The following is a 27,054-nucleotide window of genomic DNA, read 5'->3' as shown; positions in this document are numbered from 1 at the left end:
GAAAGAGCCAGGGTCAATAAGCAGCTTTGTTGAGAACAACCCCCTCCTCCACCATAGCAGTCTCTGAGTTTCTTCACTATAAAAGAAACCCACAAGCTGGAAAGAAGGATGGCTAATTTTTCTGCTGGAAAAGTAAATCCTAGTGCTACTATCATCACATGTGGGCTGCACAAGCCACAGGCCGCTGCAGTTTGTGGTGACAGATGCACAGAGCGTTAGTCATGTACATCAAAGCGCCTCATACAGCCCAGCCAACAAGAACAAACAGTCAGCAAGGCAAACAAACCCAACAGAGGGGATTTCTGCTGAAATCCCTGCTATTTGGATGAAAAGGGGTGGGCTGAGGCAGGGGGTTGCTGCACACCCACCAGCACGGGGAAAGACAGAGGTGAAGGCGGACGGGCAGAGCTGCTGGGCTGGGCTGGCCGGGGGATGTGCTCCCCACACAACATATAATCCTGGATTTTGAACTTTTCTTGGTTTTGCTCAGCCCTTGCCTGGTCAGGACCTGCCCCGCTCCCCACACTGCTCCTGGGGGCTCTCAGGTGGGTGCCCACCCTGTGGGACGTCCACTCCCAGGCAGGGCTGTCTGAGGCATTTCCACCCGCTGCACTGTGGTGTTGAAATAAAACAGTACCCCATGTTAACACCTGCAGGAGGGCTGCAAGCAGGATGCTTCTCCCTACTGGCATAGCCAAACTGGGGAAAACAGAGCTCAACTCCCCCAGCATGAGCCTTAAGCTAGAATTTCCCAGCAAACCCCTCCAGCTCCATCCGGGAGATAAATTCCAAGTATCGCAGCTCTTGCAGGGGGAAGGAGAGGTCTCAGTTATCAGGAAAGCCTCCGGTGCACAGATAAGAAGCGAGGGCTGTTAAGAGCCCAAGGGAGGAACACCCAGAGCTTGCTGGAGGGTTCAGCATTGAGCACAGGAGGGTTTAGCAGCAGCTGCGTGGTGGGACGTGCTCCAGCAGCAACAACAAAAAATAATGCTTCTGCGTGCACTGATAACTGCTTTGGAAGGTCTATAAAGCTGGAATTACATTGCTTCAGTGTTCTTCTGGAGGCACTAAGTGTTTAAGCACTTTGTTGGGCTGCCCGAACTGCAAAGAACCCCTTTGGCTCCCCCTGCCCAAGGGGCTGCGAGTGCAGAAAAACCAACAGCCCCATTATTGTCACTGCACAGAAGGACCTTGTTTCTCCAAGTCCCTCAGATTGCCCTGCTTGATTTAAGCAGGGAGCACTCTTGATTTAAGTGAAAGAAGGACAGAAAAATTGCAGACAACTCAAAATCTCAAGCACATTTTTCCTGGGCTCACAGATCTGCTGATGTCAACACCACAGAGGACAACTGTGCCGGCTTGTGCTGGCTCCAGGCACAGCACGGACCTGCGGGCAATGTGGGATTTTTCCTTCAAACTGCTGCAGCCTCCTTTCTCAGCCTTGCAATTGTGGCTTTTGTGGGCCCCTAGAAAAATATTTCTAAATAGCTCTCATTTAGCCTTCAAATTTTCTGTTCGCATTTTTATTCCATTTGTTTCTTAGCAACAAGCTCAGTTCCCAGGCTCTCTCATTTCTCTCCTGATACTTGCCTTCGTGCTGAACACTTTTCGAAACCACAGCTTAAATGAGGAGTTATAATCTTCTGGTTAAAACCCTCAGCCTGTGGTTAAGCTGACCCACAGAAATACAAAAATAAATACAGGCTACACGGGGTGTCCACTGACTGTGGCATTTTATATATGGGGGGGTTCTTTTTGGTCTCTCCCTCTCTTTTTTAAAAATAGTTGAAAAATTTGAGATGCTCCGCCATTCCCTGGGGGCATCATGAGGGGTCCCTGTTGCTGCCCACCCCCGCAGCAGGGATGAGGTGGCTTCGCCCCATCTGTGGGGAGCAGATGCTCCCACTGGTGCACCCAGACCCTGGCTGACACCTCACACCATGCCCCCACAGGCAACACATATGTTTAAGGCTTAGCCAACAGGGAAGGCTTGTGGTGCCGGAAAATACACCAAAGGGTTGAAAGCCTCTTGTTTCTGCCCTCCTTGCATCATGCACGGAGCATGGCCATCACCCTGATCCAGAAAGGTGCAGAGAGGATGAGCAGAGCCAAAAAGCTTGGGGCTCCTTCCCCACCCTGGGACCCCCCCGTGCGAGCTGGTGTGACAATGCGAGCCCACAGAAACACATCTGTGCATTTTCTCTGCAAGGAACAGCACGTCCATCACCTCCAGGCAGGCTGAGGGTGTCTGGGGACACTTTGTCCCCAGCTCCCACCAGCTCTGCAAGACACTGGGACCTCCCAGATGCTCCTTCTCACCTCGGACCAGTTCCCCACAGCCCACTGGGAGGGACAGGGGATCTCCTGGTGACAGGGCGCGGTGGCAGCTGGCTTGGCGAGGTGCTCGCAGTCCGCTTGCTGCAGGGCCCTCTGCTCGTCCAGCCCCACGCTCTGGATGCAGAGCACTGTCCTCTTCATCAGCCCCGCTGGGCCGCAGCTCACCGAGCATTTCTGCCACTCGCCAACCCACCACCTGCAAAACAGGGAAGGGAAGGGAAAATGTCTCAGCTGCAATGCTTTTAAACTAAAGGAGTGGAAATTTAGGCTGGCCATGACAAAATAATTTTTTCCACTGAGGGTGGTGAGAGCCTGTCCCAGGTCACCCAGAGGGGTGGTGGATGCCCCATCCCTGGAGACATCCCAGGCCAGGCTGGACGGGGCTCTGAGCAACCTGAGCTGGTGAAGTTGTCCCTGCTCATGGCAGGGGTGGCACTGGGGGAGCTGGGAAGGTCCCTTCAACCCAAACCATCTGCGATTTGCACAGAGGCAGAGCAGGGCTCCTGGCCCGCCCGTGCACCTCGTACTCTGCCCACAAGCAACATGCTGCAGCAGTTGGGCAACCACAGGGATTCACTCCCAAGGACCAATGCAGGGTCTGGGACCCCTTCTCAAGGACAAGGGAGTGGAGAGGTGCAAACCCAGGGGTGCAGGTAGCTGCACATGTCCTGGAGCAACCTGGGCATTGCAGTGACTGAGGTGCCCCCGCCCCTGGTGATGCTGTTGGAGCAGTTTGGACACTGAAGCTTTGCTGAGAGGGGACACGCAGGGACCTGGCCGGGCAAGGCTCCTCGTTGCACGTCCTCTGCTGGTCATCAGGGCGAGTGAGTGCGTCACAGTACCGCTCCTCCACGATGCCCGTCAGCTTCTCCACGCAGTGCACGATTTGCCGCTGCACCCCTGCGGACACAGGCGAGGGCTCGGCTGGAGGCGAAGATCCAACCGAACCACCGAGCATCCTCTGCTGGCTGGCAAGAGGAGGCCTGAGCCACCAACAACAGGGGAAAGAAAATGAAATCGCTGCTGAAATTGAAACTGGAAGTCAAAAGTCAGCTTCTACTGGTGTACTGATGCTCTTGTGGAGCCCAATGGCACCGATGCTCCCAGCGTACCCAGGAGCACTCCAGAGTAAAACCTTTAACATCCTACAGCCTTTATGGGCAGTAGCAAGATGAAAAAGGTACAGAAAAATGTTCCAAGATGCCTAGCGGGATTTAATAGCAATGCAGCTGGTGTACGCTCCGCAGAAAACATCCTGCTTCTGGAGGGAGCTTCTCTTGCACAGGAGAAAAGGCTTTTCCCACCTCTCCCCTCACAAAAAGCCACTGCAGTGCAGGATGCACCATGTGTTTGGGGCAGCCAAAGCCGTGCAGATTTGGGGCACGCGTGGGGCAGATGCTGCAAATCGCGAGACAGCATCATCCTGGCACCACTGTTCAGAGCCGCGTCCAGGCCCAGGACCTCGGATGTGCTGGGATACACAGACACAGCCAGGCCTGGGGGAGCTGTGTCCCATGGGGAGCCAATGGCAGCAGCACAGCTCTTTTTGGCAGCCTTCTGCCCCAGCCACAGCTCAGGGATAAATCACTCCTGCCCCACTCTGCAGCACTCACATGGTGACAGTTTTCAGGATGACCTCCCCCGCACCACGCTGCCCGCTTTTGTCCTCCTTTTTGCAACACCTACTTGACCTGTGACTTAGGAAAGCTGTAGTTATGAACTGCTGCCATCAGCTGAGATTGATACGACACTGCTGCAGCTGCGGAGTTGTGCTCTGCCTGTGTTGAGCACCCTCCCGTGTGTTCTCCATAAAACCCTAGAAATGTTCCTCCCCTGGAGCGGCCTAGCCAGGTGGGAGACTGGCCCTTTGACACTCCTTGGATTTCTCTAAAGCTTCTTTGTCTCCATCACCCTGACGCCGAGGAATGCCCGGCATGGTAACAGGACACTGAGAAGCAAAGTGCTGATAAAGCGCAGGGTCCATGGGCGAGTGTGGCAGGGGCACCGTAGAGCGGTAACCTCAGCAGATGGTGCTTTTTTTTCCACCTCCATCCCCCTGAGACCTTCTGAAACCAAAGACCCAGGAATTTCTAAGGCATCCCCATGGTACAGAGATGCTCTGCCTGCTCTGCTCCCCCTCTGCAGGCAGCCGAGCCTCGGAGTCCCACAGGAGCTGGACTCACCTGTGCCACACGTGGCTGTGCAGGTGGTCCAGGAGCCGAAGCGCCAGAGGAACTCTGCCTGCTCGATCTCATTCTCACTGTCGGCTGGGCGCTGGATGGTGTATTGGTACCGCACTCCTGGGTTGGTCTCCTGGAACAGCAGCTGTGGGGAGAGAATGGGCGGTCAGAGAGGTGGTGGATGAACCATCCCTGGAGACATCCCAGGCCAGGCTGGACGGGGCTCTGAGCAACCTGAGCTGGTGAAGATGTCCCTGCTCATGGCAGGGGTGGCACTGGGGGAGCTGGGAAGGTCCCTCCAACCCAAACCATCCTGTGATTCTATAATTCCATGGTTAGTGCAGAGCAATTCTGGTTGGCCATTGCACCCCAGGGGCTTTCCAGGAGATAAATGACCACCTGCCTAACATGGCCATAAAGACATCATTCCATGTCCAGCTCTTTATCAAGGACACATTTGTCCCCCTGCCCTGTCTGTTGGCGGAGACCACCACAGTTCCAGCTGCTGTGCCCCAGCAGCAGCACACGACTGTTTTGGAAATGGGGTTAGCGAATGGCTGGAGCAGTGCAGGAGCAGAGGAGCTGCATCAGGCTTGTGGAAATGTCAGGTAATAATAAAAAACAAGTGAGAGCATTGAGAACCATCAGGACTTTGGTTTTATGTCTCCCCTGATGAAGAGCCTGAAAGGATTCCCTGTTAATTTGGGGAGTCCAGTCCCACTGTCAAATGCAGCCCCATCCAAGGACCTTCTCAAGGTTCAGCACGATGAAGGGCCCAGGGTGGCCAGATGTCCCTTTCCCCACAGCAGGAGCTGAGGGGGAGGTTTTGCATGTGCCACCACCAGGATCTGCAGCTCGTGAGGCAGAAACGACCATCCCCAGGAGAACAGTCCTGCTGTGGGGCCCGAAGCACACCGAGTCACAGTGCCTCCTCCATCGCCTTCCCAAACCCCCCACAACGGATGATCCAGCCAGAGGGAGGCTCTGACAGCTCCCAGCCCATCTGCTGGGCTGGTGGTGGCTGGCCCAGACAGACACACGCATAAGTCACAGTGACCTGTCCTTTAGGATGGCAGCAGGAGGAAAGGAAGAGGATAGCGGCAAGGACGAACCAAATCCCCTTGGCTCAGCATGTCCCAGAGAGCTGCAGCAGCTCCAGCACTGTCCTGGGGAAGCAGCACAGCTCAGCTCCAGATGCCACCTACTTGTTTCAGTCCCCATTCACACATACAAGCTGTCACCAATGTGCGCCAGCTGGCACCAGGGGCTGCACCCCCGCACTGGCACTGTGTGTGAACAGGAGGGAGCTGCCAGCAGCAAACACCAGAAATGGCTGATGGCAACACATGCCAAGATTCATTAACTTCTCCCCACCTGAAAGGTGGCTCCTGCTGCTCTCAACATGCATGAAGCGGGTCAGGTGGTTGACACAAGTCCTGCCCAAAGCACCTCCTGCACCAGTGCTGGGCAAAGGCTGGGAGTTTAACCTTGTTTTTCTTAGCCTAAGTGCTCCCATTATTGCCAAAGCTTTGTTGTTCTTGGAGCTTTGGTTGGAGTGAGGGCATCTTTCCAAAACCTCTTCACGAATATTGAAATATTTTTGTCAAAAGGTTTTAATTAGGTTACAAATCCCAGAAAATGACTTGTGGGTTCTGAGCATGCCAGCATTCCCACTAACAGCAGCATTGGTGGCAGATGAGCCCAGGGTCCTGCTCACATTTCATCCCAAGCCTCTGCTGAAAGAAATGCAAAAGGCAAAGGCTAGGGTTGCTCGGCGTGGCCGGGCTGTCGGGTGATGCTCAGGACGGCTGCATTGGGCTGAGCCGCGACTGCCGGGGCTGGGGGCCCCGGGGGCCCGTGGGACGTACTTGATGTCTGTGGGACATCACTGCCTCTGCACCACGAGGAATTTCAGCCCGGTGCCGGTTGTGCCACCACCTGTGGGATGGTTCCCACCAGCTTCTCTAGGAGAAAGTGTCTTATGGGCACAAGGATGTTGGCTCTCAAGAGCTCTGCATTAACTGGCAGATCCTGCTGTCCTGGCCATCCCGGTGGCCATTCCCGGGGGAAGGAATTGCAGAGATGGGCACAGCGGCAGCAGCTCCTGAGGGGCCTGCCTCGCAGCCCCCACTGCGCTGCCATCCCACCACTCTCCCCACCCAGTTATAACACTGCAAAGCTGCACAAAGGTCACTGAAGTACAAAGCCACTGCCCTGGGCAGCCTGTTCCAATGCCTGACAGCCCTTTGGGGAAGAAATTGTTCCCAAGATCCAACCTCAGCCTCCCCTGGCGCAACTTGAGGCTGTTTCCTCTCATCCTGGCACTTGTTCCTGGGGAGCAGAGCCCAACCTCCCCTGGCTCCAAGCTCCTTTCAGGCGGTTCAGAGATCAGAAGGTCTCCCCTCAGCTCCTGTTCTCCAGGCTGAACCCCCAAGGTCCCTCAGCTATTTCCATCACACTTGTGCTCCAGCCCCTTCACCAGAAGGCAGTAAAGTTCTGTGATGGACCACAGGAAGGCAGAAGATCCAGCAGCTCTGTCCCCACCATCCTCTGCACCACACACCCCCAGCACCAGCAGAGCCCAGCCTGTACCTGGATCCACACGGGCTCCACGGTGGGCCCCGGGGAGGTGAGGTTCTCCCAGTTCCCCGTCCTCTTGTAGGTGAAGGTGGTCCCTGCTACCCTGTAGTCCCCATTCCACTGGATGGTCCAGCCACCATTCAGGAAATACTTCTCTGGGTCCTCGCTCCGCAGTGCCAGAAAATTCCCAGCTTCTGCAACTTCTTCAATTCGGATCTCCCGTGCTCCCACAGGGATAATCCCAATATCGACGTAACCTGGGAATGAAACAGAGCATTGGTCTTGGGGGAGTCAAAGATGGGGCAGAGATGATCTGTGTCCTGGGGTGGATGCTGGTGTCCCTGGGGTGCCAGCATCATGCCAATCCTCACACCTCTGTAGGGCGCCAGCCAGCACAATCCCCTCCTTGCCCTGAGCCCAGCTGCCTTCCCTGTGTTATACATTGCAGAGCAGGACATTTCCCACACAGGTGCTGGCAAAATGTTTACCACGCTTCTTTGTCTTTGTCAACCCAAAAAATCCCCTTAAACCTCTCCAAACCACTCCAGCACGCACAGAATTGTTTTCAGGCCTTTAGACACAAAAAGCATAAGAGGATACTTTTCTTCTGAGGAGTGAGAAGTGGAATGGCAGCACCACGTCTCCCCATGCTGCCGCTTGGGTCTTATCTCACCAAAATTGATAAGCTGTGATGAAAAACCAAACAGCGAGCCTGGCGCTGCAGGGAACAGCCACGTGGTGTTTTGGGGACAGAGCTGAGTGCCCTTACCCAGCCCCTCGCTGTCCTCGAAGGTCTTCTTGACAGTGTGGCAGGTGGAGCCGTCCCCATGGCAGACACCGCACCGATCCTCCACTGCGTTGGAGTCGATCTCGTAGTCACAGCCCACGTTCTGCAAGGCAGCCCCGTCACCCGCCTGCACCCCCATCCCTGCCCACACCCCTGCCCACACCCTGGCACTCGCAGCTGAAACGGGAGGAACAAGGGAGAGGTGCAATGGTCCTAAATGGGGAAAAACAAGGAACATGGATGGAAGAATGGGGAAGGTGTGAGTGAAGGGACCATCTTGCTGCCACCAAAGGCAGCTGGAGGAGCCAGGACACAGCTTGGCAAATCCTTCCCCCCACAGCAGCATCTCCCGGCTGATTCTTGGCACTGGCCATGCCATCTCCACCAGTTCCTGTGCCTCCCACACCGGAGGATGCCCTTCCCAGCTGGCAGCCAGAGCAATGCCTCTGCACACCGTGGCATGTTTGTAGGGAGATTCCAAGAAAGAAAAATGACAATTGAGAAGGAAGGACAAATCCCAGTGCTGGGAGAGGCTGCCAAGCCGGAGGAGGCATCTCCATCACTGCAGGTCAGACCCATGGCTGTGGTCAGGGTGCTGGGCTGGACATCCTCTCTAGTCACCCTTTCATATCCCCAACCTTATCTTCAAGTGAAACTTTTCCTTCTTCATTTCCTTGGGTTTGTGCTTTATTTCCTTGAGACCAGCATAGAGGCTGAAATATGTCCGTATCACCTGCCTCATGGAAATAAGGAAAGCTTCCTGAATGGGAATGACAAAACAAGTAAGCTCAGCCCATCAGTGCATGTGAGAGTGGGGACAGGGCTCACTCAAGGGATGGGTCACGCACCCACCTGCATTTCCCTGAGCATGGAGGGTCCCTGGGCTCCCTCCCCACCGGGACCCACCTTGCAGATGCCGTTGATGCACATGTCGCGGCTGGCGTTCATCTCGTAGCATGGTGTCCCATCAATGACGGCATCCCGCAGCTTTTCCGCAAAGTATTCGTCCTCGGGCCGGCAGTGCAGCTCACAGGGATTAACTGGGGAGCCCAACAAGAAAAAACTCAACCCAAGGAGTTGGAGGACCAAGTAGCCATCTCCCAAAACATCAATTAATCCTGAAAACCCAGCCATAATTTAAAACACAGAATAAACATGTTACAAGGCAAATCTTACAGACACAAACAGCAAAATCAAGCCAGGGTTGTTTCAGGGTTTTCAGGGTTTTCATGAGGGCTGCTGGCAGAAACCCGGCAGCAGGCTCTGCCCTCAACTCACTGTTGTTGGGCACTGGCGTCCACCTGTAGAGTTTCCCTTTGTAGAGCATGGGGTTGAAGTGGCTGCACTGGACCTGGCGGAAGGAGGGCTTGTCGCGGGGACATGGCCTGACGTTGCAGATCCGGAACCGCTTCCGCTCCCCCAGGCAGTACCGGCCCCCGTACTTTGGCCTGTCCACGGGGAAAATCAGAGAATCACAGAGGGGTCTGGGCAGGACAGGATCGTACAGACCATCTGTTAGGATAGTGCAAAAGTAATTGCGGTCTTTGCATTGTCAAAATTTGCTGTTTGATATTGGAATGTATCCTTAAATAAATGTGGTTATGTTATACATAATTTTAATGCGCTTTTCTCACTTATGTTTTTTAATAGTCCAAGCCTCTGCCAGGGACACCTTCCACCAGCCCAGCTTTGAATACTCTCAGGGATGGGGCATCCACAGCTGCTCTGGGCAGTCTGTGCCAGGGCCTCACCATCCTCACAGTAAAGAACTTAATCCTTATATCTAATCTAAATCTCCCCTCCTTCAGTTTAAACGGTTATCCTCTGTTCTATCAAATAAAGACCTACCGCATGAGGGGAAACTCCCTTTTTATTCCCAGCTAAGGTGAGTTTGTAGCTGCTGCTGGGGTTTGGTTTCCCTGGAGCCAGCGGGAGCTCCCCCAGTCACACCCCACATCGCTCTGCTGCGGTGTTCACAGAACCCAACGGCCACCCCAGCAGCATCCTCACTCCTCAGAACAACCTTCTGAAATGCGGGGACACCATGGCCCAGCTCCTTCTTCTCCAGGTCCCCTCTGGACCTGCCCCCTACTCTAGGCCACCTGCGGGACCACGGGCAGCTTTAGCTGGGTGATGGCTCTCAAGACAGATAAGCCACATCTTGGGTTTTGTCCTTCTCAGCAATCTCTCCTTAATGTCTCAAATACAGCCAGGTTTATAGGCCTGGTGTCTGGTGCTATAAAAGCAGTTATTGAGGTTCTGGGTCACTGGCAGCGTTCACGTTGGAAGTCCCTCCAGGTCCCACAGCTGCAGCTGGGCACCTTCCATGGGGTGACATGTCTACATTGCCACCCTGGAGACCATGGCTGAGGACAGGCCAGCGCTCCCTCGAGCAGGTGCCCGTCCTGCAGCTGATCTCCATCCCACTGGGATGTGCTGCCAACAGTGCTCCTCTACCGCCCAAGGGAACAGGAAAGATGCCACTGGACTTTTTAAAGCAAGAGGGATTTCAAATACAACAACAGGCTTTCCTCAGATGCCACCAGACTCTCAAAATCCTGTGACTGTCTCCAGACACTTGCATTTTCCTCTGCTCAAAGCACACTCCATGGCTCATGCCCCCATGACCTCATGAAAATTACTTTTTCCCAGATCAGTTAGGTCTGGGCACACTTTGCTGAAGAGAATATAGTAAATTATTATTTTAGGATTGTGTTTACATATCCTGCCCTGAGGAAATGCCTGTGGGAGGAGGATTGCCCAGTGCACACATTTGTTCACTCCATCCAGAAGGCAAAACTCAAGATTTACCTACGGTGGCCAAAGCAAACAACTGCCCGGGGAAATTCTCCTGCTTTTCCAGTGCTTGCTCTCCTGCCTGCCCGCAGCTGTGTTTAAAACACTCCATAAACTACAATTGCACTTCTGCCACAAAACTCATGTCAAACACAAACACAGCTCTTGACCTGGGACTGAGATTATATAGCACTTCTTCAACAGCCTGCACTAAAAACAAGGCAGGAGCTGGGCAGAAAGCACATCTGGGCTTGCTAGCAAACCTCGTCCCATGGCTTCCAGAGCTCCTCAAGCCATTAATGAGAGATTGCCATCAAATATTGCTCACAAAGCCCTTTCTGCCCACGTTCCAGGGCATTCTGACACTGGACAAGCTGGGGGCGCTGGCTGAATCCAATACAACAGTGGTTTGGTGACGAAGGGGACATCTGGGGAGCAGGTGGGTCAGCCCGGACCTCACGGGATGGACAAAGCTGCTCACCCACCAGCGCCCAGATCCTCCCAGGTGAGAGCCAAGCTGGGGATGGCAGCTTCTGCCCAGGCATGGAGAAGAAATCACTGACAGAATGCAATGGGGGTGCAAACAGCAGTGGGAGTTTTCAAAACTACTCTGAATCAGGCTCAAAGAATGCCTATTTTTCTTTTCTGTCAGCAAAGGACACTTGATACATTTTACATCTGCAAGCATGGAGTGTTTGCTCTTTGTTTGAGTCATATTAGAACCACTCTCTGCAGCACAGAGCAGGAGCAACTTATTTGTGGAAGGAGACAGAGCAAACCCTGCCCCTGCAGAGGCTGTTGCTGCCCCCCACCTGAATAACCGCATGAAATTAATTCCCTGAGCATCTCAAAAGCACATTGTTCAGACTGATAACTGCAAATGGCACAGATTTGCCGTGCGACGCAGAGAGGGGTAGGAGCACAGTGGCCAGATCATGCTTCCTGTCTTTAGGGGGTGATAAGGGAGCATTGGGTTCCTGCCAAAATGGGGTCCCGGGCGCTGCCTTACGTGGGGTTGCTGCAGTGCCGCTCGGCGCTCTGCACGCCCGCGCCACAGCTGCGCGAGCAGGCGGCCCACGAGCTCCAGGAGCCCCAGCCGCCGTCGATGGCCTCGGGACGGTAACCCACAGGCACACACTCGCCGTTGAAGCACCACTGCAGAGGGACAGGGAAGAGAAAAGGAGGTTTCAGAGTACAGTAATTGATGTTGAGCCAGAGAGCCCGCCTGCGGGGAGCACTGAAGTCCAGCACCCATATAGTCCGGTGAAAATCTGTGCTTTGCTGGTACGGAGGTGCCTGGGGGTCAGCAGGGCTCTGCCAGTGCCCAGGGCACTTCTGAGCAACATGAAATTCAGAGATAGAATCACAGAAGGGTTTGGGTTGGAGGGACCTTCCCAGCTCCCCCAGTGCCACCCCTGCCATGAGCAGGGACATCTTCACCAGCTCAGGTTGCTCAGAGCCCCGTCCAGCCTGGCCTGGGATGTCTCCAGGGATGGGGCATCCACCACCTCTCTGGGCAATCTGGGCCAGGCTCTCACCACCCCAGTGTAAAAAACATTAGGCTGTTTGGTGCAACAGACCCAAACCTCCACTGAGATCCCTCAGCGAGGGGATTTGTAGCCCAATCTCAGCCCAGAAGGAAGAGGCAGTGGGCACAGCCATTGGCAAAGGCACAGCAGGAGGTTCTGCAGGGAGCAGCAGCTCAGCCCTGGGTCATTCCTGGTGCTCCGGGGCCATGGTTTTGGGAGAGGACACTAAACCTAGTGAGGAGAGATGTATGCAGATATCTTTATGACTCTATAGTGATGCTACCTTGAGCAGGAAAACTCTGTTCTGGTATGTCACCCAGGCAAGGGCGACCAGAGCTGCAGAGAGCTGGTCCCCTCCACACCCCTTGGCCAGTGCAGCTCCTGCTGAGCTGCCACGTCGGCTGCTGGACCCCTGTGTCCCCAAGTGTCCTGGAGACGAGCATCCACCCCTGCAGCAGCTGGAGAGCAGAACAAGCCTCATGCTTTCCTGCCATGGGAAATATCTGCAGGTTTCACCTCCCTAAGGCATTTTTAGCTTCCCTGAAGGCTGTGCCCACCAGGCAGCAAGCTGAGCCCATCCCTGTGTGCCAGAAGCAACGGAACAGCCCTGTGTGCAGGACAAGGTGTCTCTGCAGCCGTGGGGGGGCTGCTCCCCCTCACCTTGCTGTCCCCACATGCCGTGCCATCCACAGCCGCGTCCAGCTTGGAGTGGCACGTGTTCCCCACCGTGCACCACAGTGTGTGACAGACGCTCTGTGGAAAACAGGAGACACAGTTACTGCCCCGGCCAACCCACAGGCACAAATTTAACCTGGAGGGAGAGGATTGCCCCACGCAAAGCCCCCCATCCCCAGTGAGCCCCTCAAGCCCGAGCACATGGGGGAAGCCTGGCTTACATCCATATCTTCACAGAAGGTGGAGTAGGCGCCGTACTGCAGCCGGCACTGGTGGCCCACATCGTAGAGGACGCCTGGTGGCACCAAGGGATAGTCCAGCACCTCGCGGGCTGGGGGGTCATCCAGGCACAGCCCCCAGCCCCGGCTAAAAGAGAAAGGGCAGAGTGGCATCATCCCGGCCCTGTACAATGTCCTGGTGGCTGCTAACAGAGGAATCCAACATCTCATTAACATCCAACCACGATGAGAAGCAATTAGCATTTCTAGCTGATGTGACCTCAGCTCTCCCATCACCCCTGGAGCTGTTCCAGCACATGATGGGCACGTGTGGGTACTGGCTTTTTGGGGTGGGTGCTGCTCCCAGCACGATCACCCCACAGCCCTGGGGATGGCGGGTTCTGTGGAAGGCAAAGGGGCAAAGGCAGGAGCAGCTTCTCCGTGCAGCTGCCAGGCCAATGCCAATGCCTTGTATGCTTCCCTCTTCCTCCAAGATGCCCCTGACAGAAACCCAGAAATGTCATTTTCACTGGCAATAACCCCCTGGATTTTTCCTTTGCGACCAGGTCACCGGCACAGGCCTCAGCTGGGAGCTGCTTTCGCCATTCACGGTGAAGGGTTTCAGCAAATAAACATTTCCTTGCCAAGAGATAGATGCTGTCCCCGCATTCATACATCACACTGACCCCAGAAACATCCCTGCAGACGCCACAATCCATGTGTCAATGCCCTGCTAATAGAAATAAAGTAGATTGTCAGCAGCAAAACACACTCGCCCTCATATTTGCTGCTACAAACAGCGCTCAAACCACGCGGGACTGGACGTCCTTAGAAAAGAGTTATTAGAACTGAGCCATCCAGGCTGCCTGTGGCAGGCGGCCAGGGCATGGCGAGGGATGTTCCTTGCTCTGCTCCAAGCACTTTTGCTATGATACTTCACAAACACACACACTAGTTGAGCTTCCAGTGTTGATTTAAACAAACTTGTTTCCAGCAAGGCAAAGGCTCCAGCGAGGTTTTCTCAGCAGATGAGATTACTTCAGCTTGTTGTGATTGGGAACAGGTCTAAATTAACTGGAAACAAGATTCCTTTTTAACCCAAAGCAGTAACACAGAAACAAGGGCCAGCAGCACAGGAGAGCTCCAGCTTTAGGGTGCCGGCCATGCCATGGGGTGATGCCTGGCAGAACCAGCACCCAACCTCCTTCCCCATGCCAGTGATCCCCAAGCTGGACACCTGCAAACAGCTTGCTTGGCTGGAGACAGCCCCTTAAAATACCACGGATATCTATATTTCTTATGAGTAGTTTCCCTATTAGAAAAATGAGTAAACAGGTTGCTGTCAGCAGCCCAGGGGCTCGAACATCTCTGTTCCTGCATCCACAGCAGCAGGAGCATCCCGCCTCTCCCAGCCCAGCGGGAGGATGGACCCTGTGGCCAAGGTGTGGCTGAGCTGGCATGAGTTAAGTGTGGATTAGGCAGCTGGATGCAGTATCGTGGTGCAGCCTGTTTCAGGCACACAGTGAAGTCACTGCCTTGCACCTCTAGAGGTACTGGCTTTACCTGCTGGTAGAAAACACTTTAAGAGGGTTTTATTTCAGAACTGAAAGAATGGTATCTTTCTTGAGGAAAGCCCAAGTTTAAGCACTGGGCTCTTGCACAAGCTACATGCACAACACTGGTGCTCCTCTGGATGGGTTAACCAGCTGCTGGTCAAGTACCAGCAGCCGGGGCCCCATACGTCACCCCAAAACTGTCCCCAACCCTCCTCACCCTCTCAAAGTGCTCGAGGCACCTTGTGTTGCCCCAGCTTGCGGGAGAGGTCTCTGTCCCGGTATGGGGCGTGATCTGGATTTGCTGTTGGCTTCCCAGTGCTATGTTCAAAATCTACTTCATTAAATACTTTACAATCATCCTACTGGTCACTTGAATTGTCCAAAACATATCACTGAGCCAGTAAAAACTGGCATGAGTTTCCCTCTGACTTTGCAGGGATCTGCAATAAGCCACAGTCTGCAGGAAGAACACATCGGGGTCTGTGCTGCGCCTGCCTGTTTGGGCCCATTCATCAATGAGCTGGATGATGGACTAGATGGTATGATTATTAAATCCCCATATGTGAGCAGGCTGGGTGGATCTGCAGATATATTTGAGAACAGGATTAAAATTCCAAAAGCTCTCAGAGAACTGGAGGAAGGGTCCAAGAAGCCAGGACTGAGTTCAATAAAAAAGAAAGAAAAGATGGGAGCTTGGGAAGGATCAGCTGCACAAACAGGGGGTCAGGCAGAGCTGGCACGGAGCAAATGCCTAGTTGCCACAGAATGCCAAGAAGGGCTCATCCAGGTCTGGAGCCCTGTGCCCACCTCCCTCATTAGCCTGAACGAGGGTGCTCACTCCCTTGGGGACACCACTGCCACAGCAGGGAGGTGACAACTTCCATCGCCCCCGGGTGTCTGAGCGGACGCCAGCCTGCAGTATCTGCAGGAGGGTCCCCCAGCCCTGGCTGTGCCCAGGGCCTGACCCGCAGAACCAGGGCTGTGCCGCTGCCGAAACCGTGAATCACTTTCAGATGCTTAAAAGTTCAGCAGCATTTCTAAAATAATAATATTTTGTAAAATAATCATCTGAGAACGCTTGCCTTTTTTTTTTTTTTTCTTTAAATGTGAGGTCTGTTTCAAGCACATCCAGCAATCCCAGGTCAGCGCAGTCTCATTTGCTGGCTCGCTCCTTCCCCTTCTCCTGCCAACACCGTGTTATAACGCACTCCTGTCTGTGCTGGCAACCAGTTGCTCCCTTGCCAGGGGATGTCACAGCCGGTGACTGACACCGGTGACCGACACCTGTCAGGCTCAGCTCCACCATGAGGAAGAGCTGCTCCTTCGAGGGGGAGCACACACACCAAACCCCAACCGGAGCAGCATCCAGCTGCTCCATGTCTTCCCCATCGCAGCTTGTAGCAGCCCAAGGTCATTGCAAGCAGGAAATTCTTAATCCAAAAGTGAAGGTTAAAAGTAGAAGGCCAAGAACGCTGCAGATACGAGAAAGTGCCATTCTTCCGAAAGCCATAAATCAATAATAATTCTGCCTGTGTGGGGCCCAAGCCCAGTGTTCCAGGCTGGGATGTAGCAATGGGAGCCCAGGCCGTCTCCCCAAGACACAGCGCCTGGCCCCGCGCCCAGCTCTCCCCATCACCCCTTCTTGCCGATGCTTTCACTGTTTTCTAACCTTCCTGTAGCAGTGAAAGAAAACGTTTCTCCAGCACAAGGCACTGGCTGACAAACGTAAATCTCTGGGCTGCGTTCCTAGGAACTTAATAACAACAGGCTGGAAAATCAGCCCTGGGGTGCTAAAAATAAACAAATGCATGGAAGAATTTGGCTCGGTCTCGTTTGCTCACGTGGTGCCTCCTGCCTGCAGGCAAACACCATCTGCCCCGTGCAGAGAGCTGCACAAAACTGCACAGAGCAGCGAAGAAAACCACTCTGGCTTTATTTGTTCCAGCCACAAGCCCTGTGTCACCACCCAAACACTCAGGCTGCTTTTGCGTGCAAACTCCCAGCCGTGCAGCAAGGACCCAGGCAGATGAGCCACATATCATTAATATTATATTATTATTATTCATTATTGTTAATAAACACATCCCCATGTGGAGCTGGGTCAGTCCCCAGCCACTGCCCCCAGCCTGAGCCACCCCCAGCACCTGGGAGTGAGGAAGGAGAGGAAGAGTAGGGGAGCACTTACTCGAGGAACCGTGTGATGTACTCGCGGCTGCAGCGGGACCAGGTGAGTGGGGATGTGTCATACAGGAGCTGTGGAGACATGATGAAAGGTCTTTTCCCAACTGGCTCACAGTCATTGCTGCTTCCATCATGCTGAATCCCAAAACTGTGTAAGAGCACAGCCCCACAAAGGAGAGGTGAGCCGCTCGCCGCCACAACCGCGCAGCCTCGCTGCTTCCCAGCACAATGTCGCGCCAGACACCGCAACCCGGCCCGGCGCCATGGGGACTTGCGCATTAACTGGGAGGATCTGGCTAGGGGGGACACTTTAGTGACACCAGGGACACTGCCCCAAACTTTGTCCCACGCTTTTATTTCAGTTTTCTTACTGAAAGCTCAGCCAAGTAATGAGAATACTGAGCAAGATCAAGTCAATAAAACTTACTAGGTATATATTTTTACTATATGGAGATATCTACTATGACCTATGATGTTCAAGCGATCTTGTCAAAATTTAATTGAAATTAAGGCAAGCAAAATTCTGTTGCTGATTCTATTTTAAAACTTCTCAATGGGCAACCCTATTCTCCAAAACCTTCAGCATCAACTACACAGGATAATATACAAATGTAATTTGTCCAGGTTGCCTTGGATTTATATGATTTCCATTAAACCTGGGGCAACCAAAGCCTTAACTCTGAGATGCAACTCCCAAGGTAAGTTCTGGCAGGTGCAGAGGAGGGTTTACAGTGGGGAGGAACTGCTTGATAACCTTCTCCCAATTCCCCCCCTGCCCTCTGGAGCCCTGACCGAGCAGCGCAGGGGGCAGAGGAGGATGCCGGTGGTACCTGTGTCCGAGCTCGTGGGCCACAGTGAAGGCCAAGGGCAGTCCTGTGTCCTCATTGATGTTGCAGCTCCGGTGGGGCTGGCACATCCCTGCCACGTGGGACAGCCCCAGTGTCTCGCAGGGCCGGTTCATCGCCGCGCAAATGTCCTTCCTGGGGCCGGGGAGAGGACGGACACACAGACACAGAGCAGAGAGAGGCTGTGACAGCGGCAGGACCCGCCATGGGACGTGTCCCAGCCCACAGGGACGCATGCAGCCCCTGGCCAAACAGAAGCCAGGATGGAGACATCCAACCGCTTTCTGCAACACGAAGATTTACGACCTCTCCTTTCCCCTCCACTCTCCCACTATCCCCGGCTTATTATTAAGTCTGATTAATGGGAACTGCTAGCCAGCCTGGCTACATTTATTCCATTGTATAAATAAAGCTGATGCTGGGAATAATTAAGCAATTACTCCATTATGGGGGAAGCACATTGCAGCGGTGCTGTGGTCCAGGGCAGAGGAGCTCCAGCCACCCAGGAAGAACAACTCAATTGAAGTGCCTCATTTCTGCTACAAAGCAAACTTCCTACAGAGGATAAAACCGTTGTGGGTTGTGAATCATCACACAAACAACCACAACACTGCCAAAAGCCAAGTCACTGCAGCCTGGAACCATCAAACTGCGTTTTTACTGCAAGGTACATAAACTCGGCCAGGGGTGGGAATTCCTCTGAGCTCCATGGGAGGTCAGGGGCCTCTGGAGAGGATCCTCTGCCAAGCCCAGCATTGGCCTCCAAGGGAAAATGGAGAGTTAATCCCTGTGTGCATCTTCTGGGAGGATCCAGCCGTTCTGGGGCTTGGCAATAGGGCTACGGTGAAATCCTGGTTTGGAAACCTCTGCTGCTCAGTAACTGGGAGCTGTCTCTAGGTTTAAACCTGAGACAGTTCCAGCCACTAGGATCAGGTTATCTTCAGGTTTCATGTTATGTATCTAATGTGCAGGTGTCCAGGCAGGGCAAGCAGCATTTCAACTGCTCCCACTGAGATATTCCTCTGTCTGTCTGTCTGTCTGTCCCCTGTCTGCAGCTGCCAGAGGAGTTTATGGCTGCCAGTGTAGAACCGACATCATAAAATCAGCTTATGGGCATGATACCTTGTGAGCAGGACTGCGACGTCGTGATGCAGGGGATGGGAATCTCCTTTAATGTTGATGCTCTTCTGCCATTTGCAAAAGCTTTTCAAGGTGTTGTCTGCGTGGTGGGAGATTTTCAGATCCTCCTGCCAACATAATTAAAAGTCTGCTGTCATATTGCTGCTGGGTTTGTTTGGTTTTTAGGATGCAATGGGGAAGAGTCTGATCTCAGACATATCAGAGTGAAATCTGGAGTAACTGCCATCCAGATGGAATTGTTCCATATTTATAGGTTGTGGGCTGAGTGGGGACACAGTCCTTTTCTGCTTTCTTTTTATCTGTGACTCAATCGAAACATTAAATCATCTGATACCGGGGTTAAGAAACACTGCGGGAAAATATCCCGTCCTGGCTGGGGTTGAAGGACGGGGCCGCGGAGCCCATCTGAGCAGCAGCAGGCTCCTGAGAGCCACCGCGGCAGCGGGGGCACCACCAGCCACCGGCCCCCAGCCCCCACTATGGCAGCGGTGACAAGTTACCATTCATTATATGAATCAGACTCTGCAGCCTCTCTGACCATGCAAGGATGCAAGGCAGCGGCATCTGCATTTATCCTGTGCAAATTCATCCAGGCCATGAAAACAGGTCAAGAGAGACCTTATGGCTTTCAAGACTCCCCGTGTGTCCCTGCCTGGCTGCCAGCACAGTATTTTCTTTTTACCTCTTCATCCTCCAGCAAGATGAGTCGCACTATAGCAATGTTGATGGGGTTCCCAATGCTGGCATGGTGGAACAGACCCGCCACCTGCAACACACAACAGCCACAGAAATAAAGCCCAAAAGAGACCTTGCCCTGTAAGTACATCTGCAGGGGAATGTGAGCTCGAGGGGAAGCTACAAGAGATTGTTGACAACATCTCAGGGAATTCCCCAAAATGAAAGGCTAGACCAGATGCAGACCTGGAGTTAAGTGTTTGGAGTTGGATGACATCCATTTGAAATGGAGATAATCCGTGTAGCACATTGAAACGCAACCAGAAATGCCCAAGGCTCACTCGTAATAGACATGTTTAACATCTCAAAGGATGCCGGTGCTCACTGGGTGCCTTCACCACCCCCAGCAACCTGGAGATGTTACCTCTAGGTCCTCTGCCAAGTCCCACCCTCCTTCCTGGCCATCAACCAAAGCCACCTTCTGAAACACAAATAGGTGCTGCCACAGCAGCTGCACAGCAAACAGACTCGGCCACCTCATCCCACGGTGGGCATCACAGAACCATGGGATGTCCTGAGTTGCAAGGGGCCCACAAGGATCATCGAGTCCAACTCCTTATATAACTCCATCATAGATGGATGTGGTGGCGCAGCCTTTTTCCAGCCCATAATTACAAGAGACGTCCTTCTCCCAAGGATAAAGCGGGATGTCAACTACTCCAATACCAAAAATATTATTTGAAAAGATGTCATTCCTTTCTGAGCAGAGCTATCTCATATGGGTTGCATACTCATTTAAAACCATGCACTGACACCCATCGCTAACCTTGTGTCTGAAAGCCATGCCTCATCGTTATTAGATGTAGCTCTCAGGTCATCAGATGAGTCTCATGAGATGAATATACTTTTTTACACTAAAAGTCTTACAAACAAAAGCCAAGTGAAAAAAAGCTTAATTCCAATATATGTTCAAGCAAGCCATCACATACATTTTCCCCTAAATCTTAGACACAGACTATCAAGAAAGGCTGGAAATTACTCATCAAGCTTAGAGAGATTAATCCCAGAAAACTTCAAAGACATCCCAATATATTTTAAATAACATAAGAGAATATGGGCAAAACTCTGTCCCCTTGACAGCAGGTGAAACCACCGGGAACTGAGCCACTCTCAGCACTGAGCAACACAGAAAAGCCACCACGCGGTGAAAATGGCCGGGCTGGCCAGAGGTTTGCTGAGGTCCCACCAGGATGAGTCGTGGCAAGACCAGTGGCCTGCCTGTCTCCCAGCTTGTCCCCAGGGGCCTGGCGGCTCTGCTGTTGAGGACCAGGACTCACCATGTTCATCACGGTCAGCACGTACTTCTCTATGTTCTCGCTGCCATGGTATTCGATCATCTTGGTGTCAGCCACCACCAGTGTTTCCACCCACTTCTCCTTGCTGATGGAGCGCTGCCTTATTCTTCTCCTCCTGTGCTGCTTCTGTTCCCATCTCTCCCTCCGCTTCTCAGACCTCTCCAGGCTTTCTTGAGATTCTGAGGGATTAAAGTGGGAAAAAAGACTTTTTGGTGTTGAGAAGAAGGCTCCACACTTAAGACACATAACTTACATATATTTTGCTGTGCTGTATGTTCCACCCTGGGGGGTGAAGACTCTGACCTCAGTCTGTTTCACAGCAGCATTAGCATGACAGAAAAAAACAAAACAAAACAATAAATAAAGCATTTGAAATAACTTCTTTGGATGGGACAGGGTTTGCAATATTCCAAGAGAGACAGTTGGGCATGTATCACTGAGAAATATTGGTGGCTTGACACTTGTGATTACCATCACAAATTTGCATTTTGCAGAGAGAGACAGTTCCCCAACATCATAAACTCTGCGCCCCCGAAGCTGGACCGATGTCTTGAGTCAGTTCCTAAAGATCATCAGTGTCCTGGGCAAGACTGAGATGTTGCAGGACCGCACAGAGATTTCCTAGGTCACATGGAGACTGAAATCTGCTCCTTCCCAGGGAGAAACAACAGGCACATTCCTTGGGCTGAACGGGGACGGAGGCGGAGGAGAGCGGGGACGCTGCTCACGCACACCAGCCACTGGGAATTCTCATGTGGAGACTTTTCCTGAGACGCTGCTCCAAGGTCAAGGTCAGGGTCAGCCCCAAGCTGGGTAAAGGCTTTACAAACCCCATCCCACACAGTGGGAATCGCTTTTATGACCCGTTTCTAAGGGCTCAGCATTACTTTGTTAACAATGGACTTTTACATTTTATGGACTATACTGTACTATAGCTGTGAAAGAGTGTTTTATCCCCAGCCTGAAAAATCCCAAGTATCTGGATAATTTGATGAATTGCTAATACCACTGTGACAGTTTAATCACAGCAGCTTCCTTGGAGCTTGTTTCCATTGTGCCCTGTGCTGCGGAGCTCTCAGGCGGGACATGAAGGTGCAGGGATCCTGGGATCCCGGGGGGGTCACACGGCATTTTCCCTTGGAGACCCTCCCTGACCCACTGGCCCAGCTGTGCACACAGCCTGCCCTGCACACTGACAGACACTCAATAGCACCCAACAGCTTAACACCATCTGGCCCTGTGGTGTTTTGCAAAGAAAACCGGCAATACATCAGTACAAAATGAAAGGCTTGCAGTAATTAAAATCCTGCAGACTTTTGGTTTCCTTTCCAGGGCACACAAATCACATCCACTTTGCCAGACTACAGGAGGGATGCACATACACTGTGCACGGGCGTATCATGCCCAGTGAAATTCATTTACAATGAACAGACTTCAAAGTCTAGAAGAGCCATTATGATTTTTACTCTAGATTAAACAATTGATTTAGATTAATGGAAGAAAGCCTAAAGATAATCTGATTGTAGAAAAAAAAAAAAAAATGACCCTAAGTTTCCAAAATCAGAGAGCTCTAGGAAATATGCAGAACAAGATGAAATGCCTGGAAGATGCAGCTTCACTGATACAGATGAGGAGTAAAGTGTCCATGAGCTGCTGGGGTTGGGCTGAATTCCTCATTACTTGAAATCTTGGCTTTGGAAGCTTTTCCAGCCCATCTGCTCTAGACAGAGGAGAAGGGACCAGTACTGGTACGTTCTCTCTGCCTCACAGACAGACTCCCGGGGCAGCGACTGGTTTCACTCTGAAAGGCCAATGACCTGGCAGGTCAGAAACTTATGTTTGCGAGGAAATAAAAACAAATACTCAGTCTCCACATCCCAGGATGCTTGCAGCAGGGCTGGGAGGAAGAGATGAGAGCAAGAGGCCTGAGGTTCGGCACACACAGTCATGTATGTGAGCAACATAAGCAAATACAGACAAACTGGCAGAGGAAAAAACCCAGCCCTGTGCTCTGCACTGATTCCCATGATTTGTGGGCTCCAGTCATTAATGCCACAAACACATTAGCTGGTACTCAGCAAATTAGTTCTCCTGAGCAGCAGTTTGCAGGAGCCTTCCCTGCCGGTGGGCACGGTGTATGAGCATGTCCCCCCGCACACCCCCCATGCCAAATCCACCCACAGCCAGACACCGCACAGCCCCTCACCGCTGGCTTTTGGCCTGAGGGTTTTCTTTCTTGTCAGCCAATGTGGCAAGAAGGATGTCCTGCCCAACTTGTGAAACTCAAACTGAGAGCAATCAGTGTTACTGATGGATGCTGGGAGCTTAACACACGAATCCGCAGAGGTAATGCAGGTGGCTGAGCCTTGGACCTGCTCCCGTTATCTTCCTACGATGTGCTTCATAGAAACCCTGCGACCCAGCAGCTCCCAGCTCGTTGCAGTACGGGCAGAGGAAGGGGACATTACCTCGCACACCACAGGTTTCCCACGGAGCCGGTGGCCTCCTGCCCTGCTCTGCCCCGCGCTCAGGCACTTGGCGCTTGTAGATCCTGTGGGGCTGTGCTGCTCCATCCTCCCGAGAGCTGGTGGACACTGGTTCGATGAAGTAGTCCTCGTTCATGAGCCGAAACACACCTTTCTGGCAGGGAGAGACAAAGTTGTCACCATGGAGCCATCAGCACCTACACAGACTCACAGTGAAGAACCTGGGAATGGGAGAGGTTTGCAAAATTTTCCAGGAAGAAATAAGTGTTCTCTAAAGAAACTGTTTCTATGGATATTTTGAGCTCTAAACTCCCAGACAAAAGAGAACAAGTCAGTGTGGATTGACCATAAGAAACTAAAAAGCTAAAGAGACCCTGTCACAAAGTAGATGGGTGGTGAAGCCAACAGGTGTGTGATGCTGAGGAGCTTGGGGACAGGAGGGATGCTGAGACAAAGTGATGTTCTCCGGAGACACAGACACACCAGGAATGGGCACACAAACTGCGCTCCCTCCTGTGCCCACACCACCGCTCTAAGCTCCCTGGAGATGCTCCCAAGGAGGAATGCTCCCCAAAGGACCAGAGCACAGCACTAGTGTCTGGAGGAGGCGCTGCGCTAATGGTGTTTTCCCCAGGACACCCTCCACACATGCAGGCAGTCGCTCCCGGCCTTTGCACTGCCTGAGCAGCACTGCTGGGAACCAGCGGGAACAGACTGCCCAGGCCAGAGACCACAAAACCCCCGGAGAAGAGGAACAGGAACCTGCAGCAGCACTTGATGGCAGCAGGAACGCACCACAGAGAGTCAGACTCTGACAAGGAGCGTGGCCCTTCCACATGACAACTGGAGGACATTATTGGCATCTCTCCTTTAGCAGGAATGCTGTTAAATTTGGTAGGAAAAGAGCAACAAACACCTTCCAGGATGTGTCCAGCTCCTGCCCTGCCACCAGACATGGCAGGGAGAGTCCGAGCCCTGTTCTCGCAGGTCCAGGTGCTGGGGAGGCGGCAGCGATGCTTCCCTCCGCACACCTGCACAAGACACTCTGCTCTCCTCGAACCCAGTAGCACAGCCCTGCACTCTCAAACAGCACGCAGGGACTTGGGTGGCCTCTGTAGACCTTCCATCTAAAAGCCACCCTGCTCTACAGGGCTAACTCAGCATTACAGACACCTGCTTGCCTTCATTTAAACACAGGAAGCTTAAAACGCAAACAGAGCCCCCAGCTGAACGAAGGCACCTGCAGCAGCAATGACCCAATGGAATTATCGTCCCCCCAAACCCAGAGATACCAGATGCGAGCTCAGCTGGGGATCCCTCCCCTGCCTCCAAGGAGACCCCACCTCCAGGGAACCCCAGCGACTCTGTCACCCCACGGCCCCTGCACGGGAATGAGCATCTGCGCATCGTGGGAGCCACCAAGTCACACGGTGATGCTTCTGTAACGCCCAGGAGGTTTTAAACCCTGTGGAGACCTGGTACCTGTGGCAGCTGGACACCAGCTCAGGCAGATAAGGACGCTTACACTGATGTCATAAATTTGGCTTAATGAGTACCAACAAGAGTCTTATTTGTGAAAGTAACTTTGGTTTTCAGCAAAATTTACACTTTCACAGGTCACTATCACCTTCAAAAATATTTGCAGTGGAATGAGGTAGTGGAGGTGTTCACAAAACAAAGCAGTTTCACTCTACATGAGCTGCGTTATCAGAAATACCTCCAGGCTTCAAACACCTTGTTTTGTGTTTCTCGTAATCCTACGCTTATGTACTAGAAGGCAGAAGTGATAGGAGAAATGGTCTCTTTGGGAATTTGGACATAAACAAGTAAACACAGTCCCGGAAACTTCCCAACCCACTGGAATCCATGGGAAATTCAGAGTCAGCTCATCCACAGCCACATCAAACCTACGCGATGAGATCCCGACTCTGCTGCTGCTGGGAGGAGTTCTACCATATCTTTCAGCAGAATAAAGGTTTTCACAAAGCTATTTCCTTATCGATTAAAGATCTTGCACTTACCAGACCATCGCAAGTACTGAGCGCGGCCAGACCCCCTGGCAGCGCCCGGCTCCGAACCTCCCCGATCATATGGCAGGAGTGGGAGGTGTGAGGCTGGATCTTGGCGCTGGCAATGCCCCCGTATCGCCTCTCGCTGACAAACCCAGGTGCCAGGAGGTTGTTGTTGAGGCTCAGGTTGAATTTCAGGGGTTGTCCTTTGTAATGGAGTTCATAGAAGGCGAGAAACTTGCTCCTGGAGGAAGGAGACCTTCGGTGAAGTGCTCGGTGGGAGAGATCGTAGGAAAGGAACAATCCACTCTCGTCAACCTTGATGGGATGAACGATGTCACTGCTGGAGTAGGGTGGAGCAGGCTCTGGGAAGAAAAGGGTTTAGGGTTAGCTGTGGGGTTCATCACCTTTCCTCTTGCAGCCCTGGATGCTGAACTCCCAAGGCAGCCCAGCAGGGTCAGGTACCCCAGCAGCAGCTGGATCTGGTAACTGGTGTCCAGTGCCAAAGGCACGGTGGGGAGCAGGGAAGGGCAGGGACCCCATGGCCATGGGGCACCCCACACTGCCGCCCCTACCCTGGGGCAGGGGCTGGGATTCTCCCCGGAAGGGTTAAGGTCAGGGGTGGGGGGAGGATAGAGCTGGTTAGGGGGGGCCGTGCAGCTCCGGGGGTGCGCGCTGCCTGGAGCCGGTCACGGCTTCCACGCACACGTTCCCGCTGTTTAACTACAGCTGCAGGGGAAAAAAAAACAAAACAAAAAACAAAACAAAACAAAATAACCAAACAAAACAAAACAACACAAAAAAGAAATCCCCACCAAAAAATCCCGACAACATACCAAAACACAGCACCCCCCTCCCCCCAACCAAATTCCAGTTTTCAAACAGTGTTTGGAAGCCGTTTCTGGGGACAAAGTACCCCGGGCACTGAGCGCCCCGCAGCTTCCCCAGCTGCGTCCCAGGAGAGCCGGCGGGAGCGGGGAGCAGCGGCGGGGCGAGCCCGGCCGGGGGCTGCAGCGGCGTGGGCACCGGGCTGCCCGGCTCCGGCCCCGCCGGCACCTCCGCACCCCGTGGACATCCTCGCGGAACGCCCCGCCGGCAGCCCCGCGGACACCCCCGCGCAGCCCCGCGGACACCCCCGCTCCCCGCGCCCCTCCGCGGACCTGTCCGCGCCGCCGCTCCGCCCGTCCGCCCGCCCGCGGCCAGCGCGAGCGCGGCGGCGAGGTGCAGCAGCCCGGCCGGTCCCGCCATGGGTGCGGGCAGCGGCTCCGCGCGGCCAACGGCAGCGGCTCGTGCCGGCAGCGGCGGGCGGGACTCCGCGCGTGCGGAGGGCGCGGGCAGGGCCGGGCAGCGCGCGCGCGCGCCCCTCCCGCCCCCCGCTGCAGCGCGAGGGCGCCCCCACGCGGCTGCGGGGAGCCACTGCTCGCCGCGCGGGCTGCGGGGGGAAGCGGGCGGTGGGACGTGCTGGTTCTGAGGCTGCCGGTCCCGGCACAGCACCGAACCCAAGGCTTTCTCCTCTTCACCTTTTTAATTCTCCTTTTTCCTGATGGTCCAGAGGAGCCACAGAAACGGTCCGAGGCTGGAACAGCTCTGCTGGGTGAACAGGCTGAGACAATTGGCATGTTCAGCTGAAGAGGAGCTCCAGGGAGACCTTATTGTGGCCTTTGCAGACTTAAAAGGGGTGGATATGAAAGATGGGGACAGACTT

The 27,054-nt window shown here is 53.5% G+C and overlaps 1 protein-coding gene across 1 annotated transcript in view; it reads right to left on the bottom strand.

Annotated features, from left to right (window-relative positions):
* ADAMTS7 (ADAM metallopeptidase with thrombospondin type 1 motif 7) overlaps positions 1 to 26,597 on the bottom strand; it is a gene marked incomplete at its 5' end in the record, with an annotated part of 43,820 nt that extends 17,223 nt beyond the window's left edge. The window contains 18 exons of the mRNA XM_082061457.1: positions 2,320 to 2,533; positions 3,111 to 3,237; positions 4,521 to 4,662; positions 7,110 to 7,354; positions 7,867 to 7,987; positions 8,791 to 8,924; positions 9,163 to 9,332; positions 11,690 to 11,835; positions 12,870 to 12,962; positions 13,106 to 13,250; positions 16,844 to 16,987; positions 17,670 to 17,819; positions 18,807 to 18,931; positions 19,507 to 19,590; positions 20,837 to 21,033; positions 23,323 to 23,494; positions 25,362 to 25,714; positions 26,510 to 26,597. Of these exons, the coding sequence (XP_081917583.1) occupies positions 2,320 to 2,533; positions 3,111 to 3,237; positions 4,521 to 4,662; positions 7,110 to 7,354; positions 7,867 to 7,987; positions 8,791 to 8,924; positions 9,163 to 9,332; positions 11,690 to 11,835; positions 12,870 to 12,962; positions 13,106 to 13,250; positions 16,844 to 16,987; positions 17,670 to 17,819; positions 18,807 to 18,931; positions 19,507 to 19,590; positions 20,837 to 21,033; positions 23,323 to 23,494; positions 25,362 to 25,714; positions 26,510 to 26,597 (2,850 nt within the window). The remainder of the gene's footprint in view (positions 1 to 2,319; positions 2,534 to 3,110; positions 3,238 to 4,520; positions 4,663 to 7,109; positions 7,355 to 7,866; positions 7,988 to 8,790; positions 8,925 to 9,162; positions 9,333 to 11,689; positions 11,836 to 12,869; positions 12,963 to 13,105; positions 13,251 to 16,843; positions 16,988 to 17,669; positions 17,820 to 18,806; positions 18,932 to 19,506; positions 19,591 to 20,836; positions 21,034 to 23,322; positions 23,495 to 25,361; positions 25,715 to 26,509) is intronic.
* Positions 26,598 to 27,054: the final 457 nt, after the last annotated feature.

The sequence above is a fragment of the Streptopelia decaocto genome, assembly GCF_964273445.1.
Source record: "Streptopelia decaocto genome assembly, chromosome: 9".
NCBI classification, from domain to species: Eukaryota; Metazoa; Chordata; class Aves; order Columbiformes; family Columbidae; genus Streptopelia; species Streptopelia decaocto.
The sequence above is the reverse complement of the archived record's forward strand: the minus strand, read 5'-3'. Positions and strand labels throughout refer to the sequence as shown.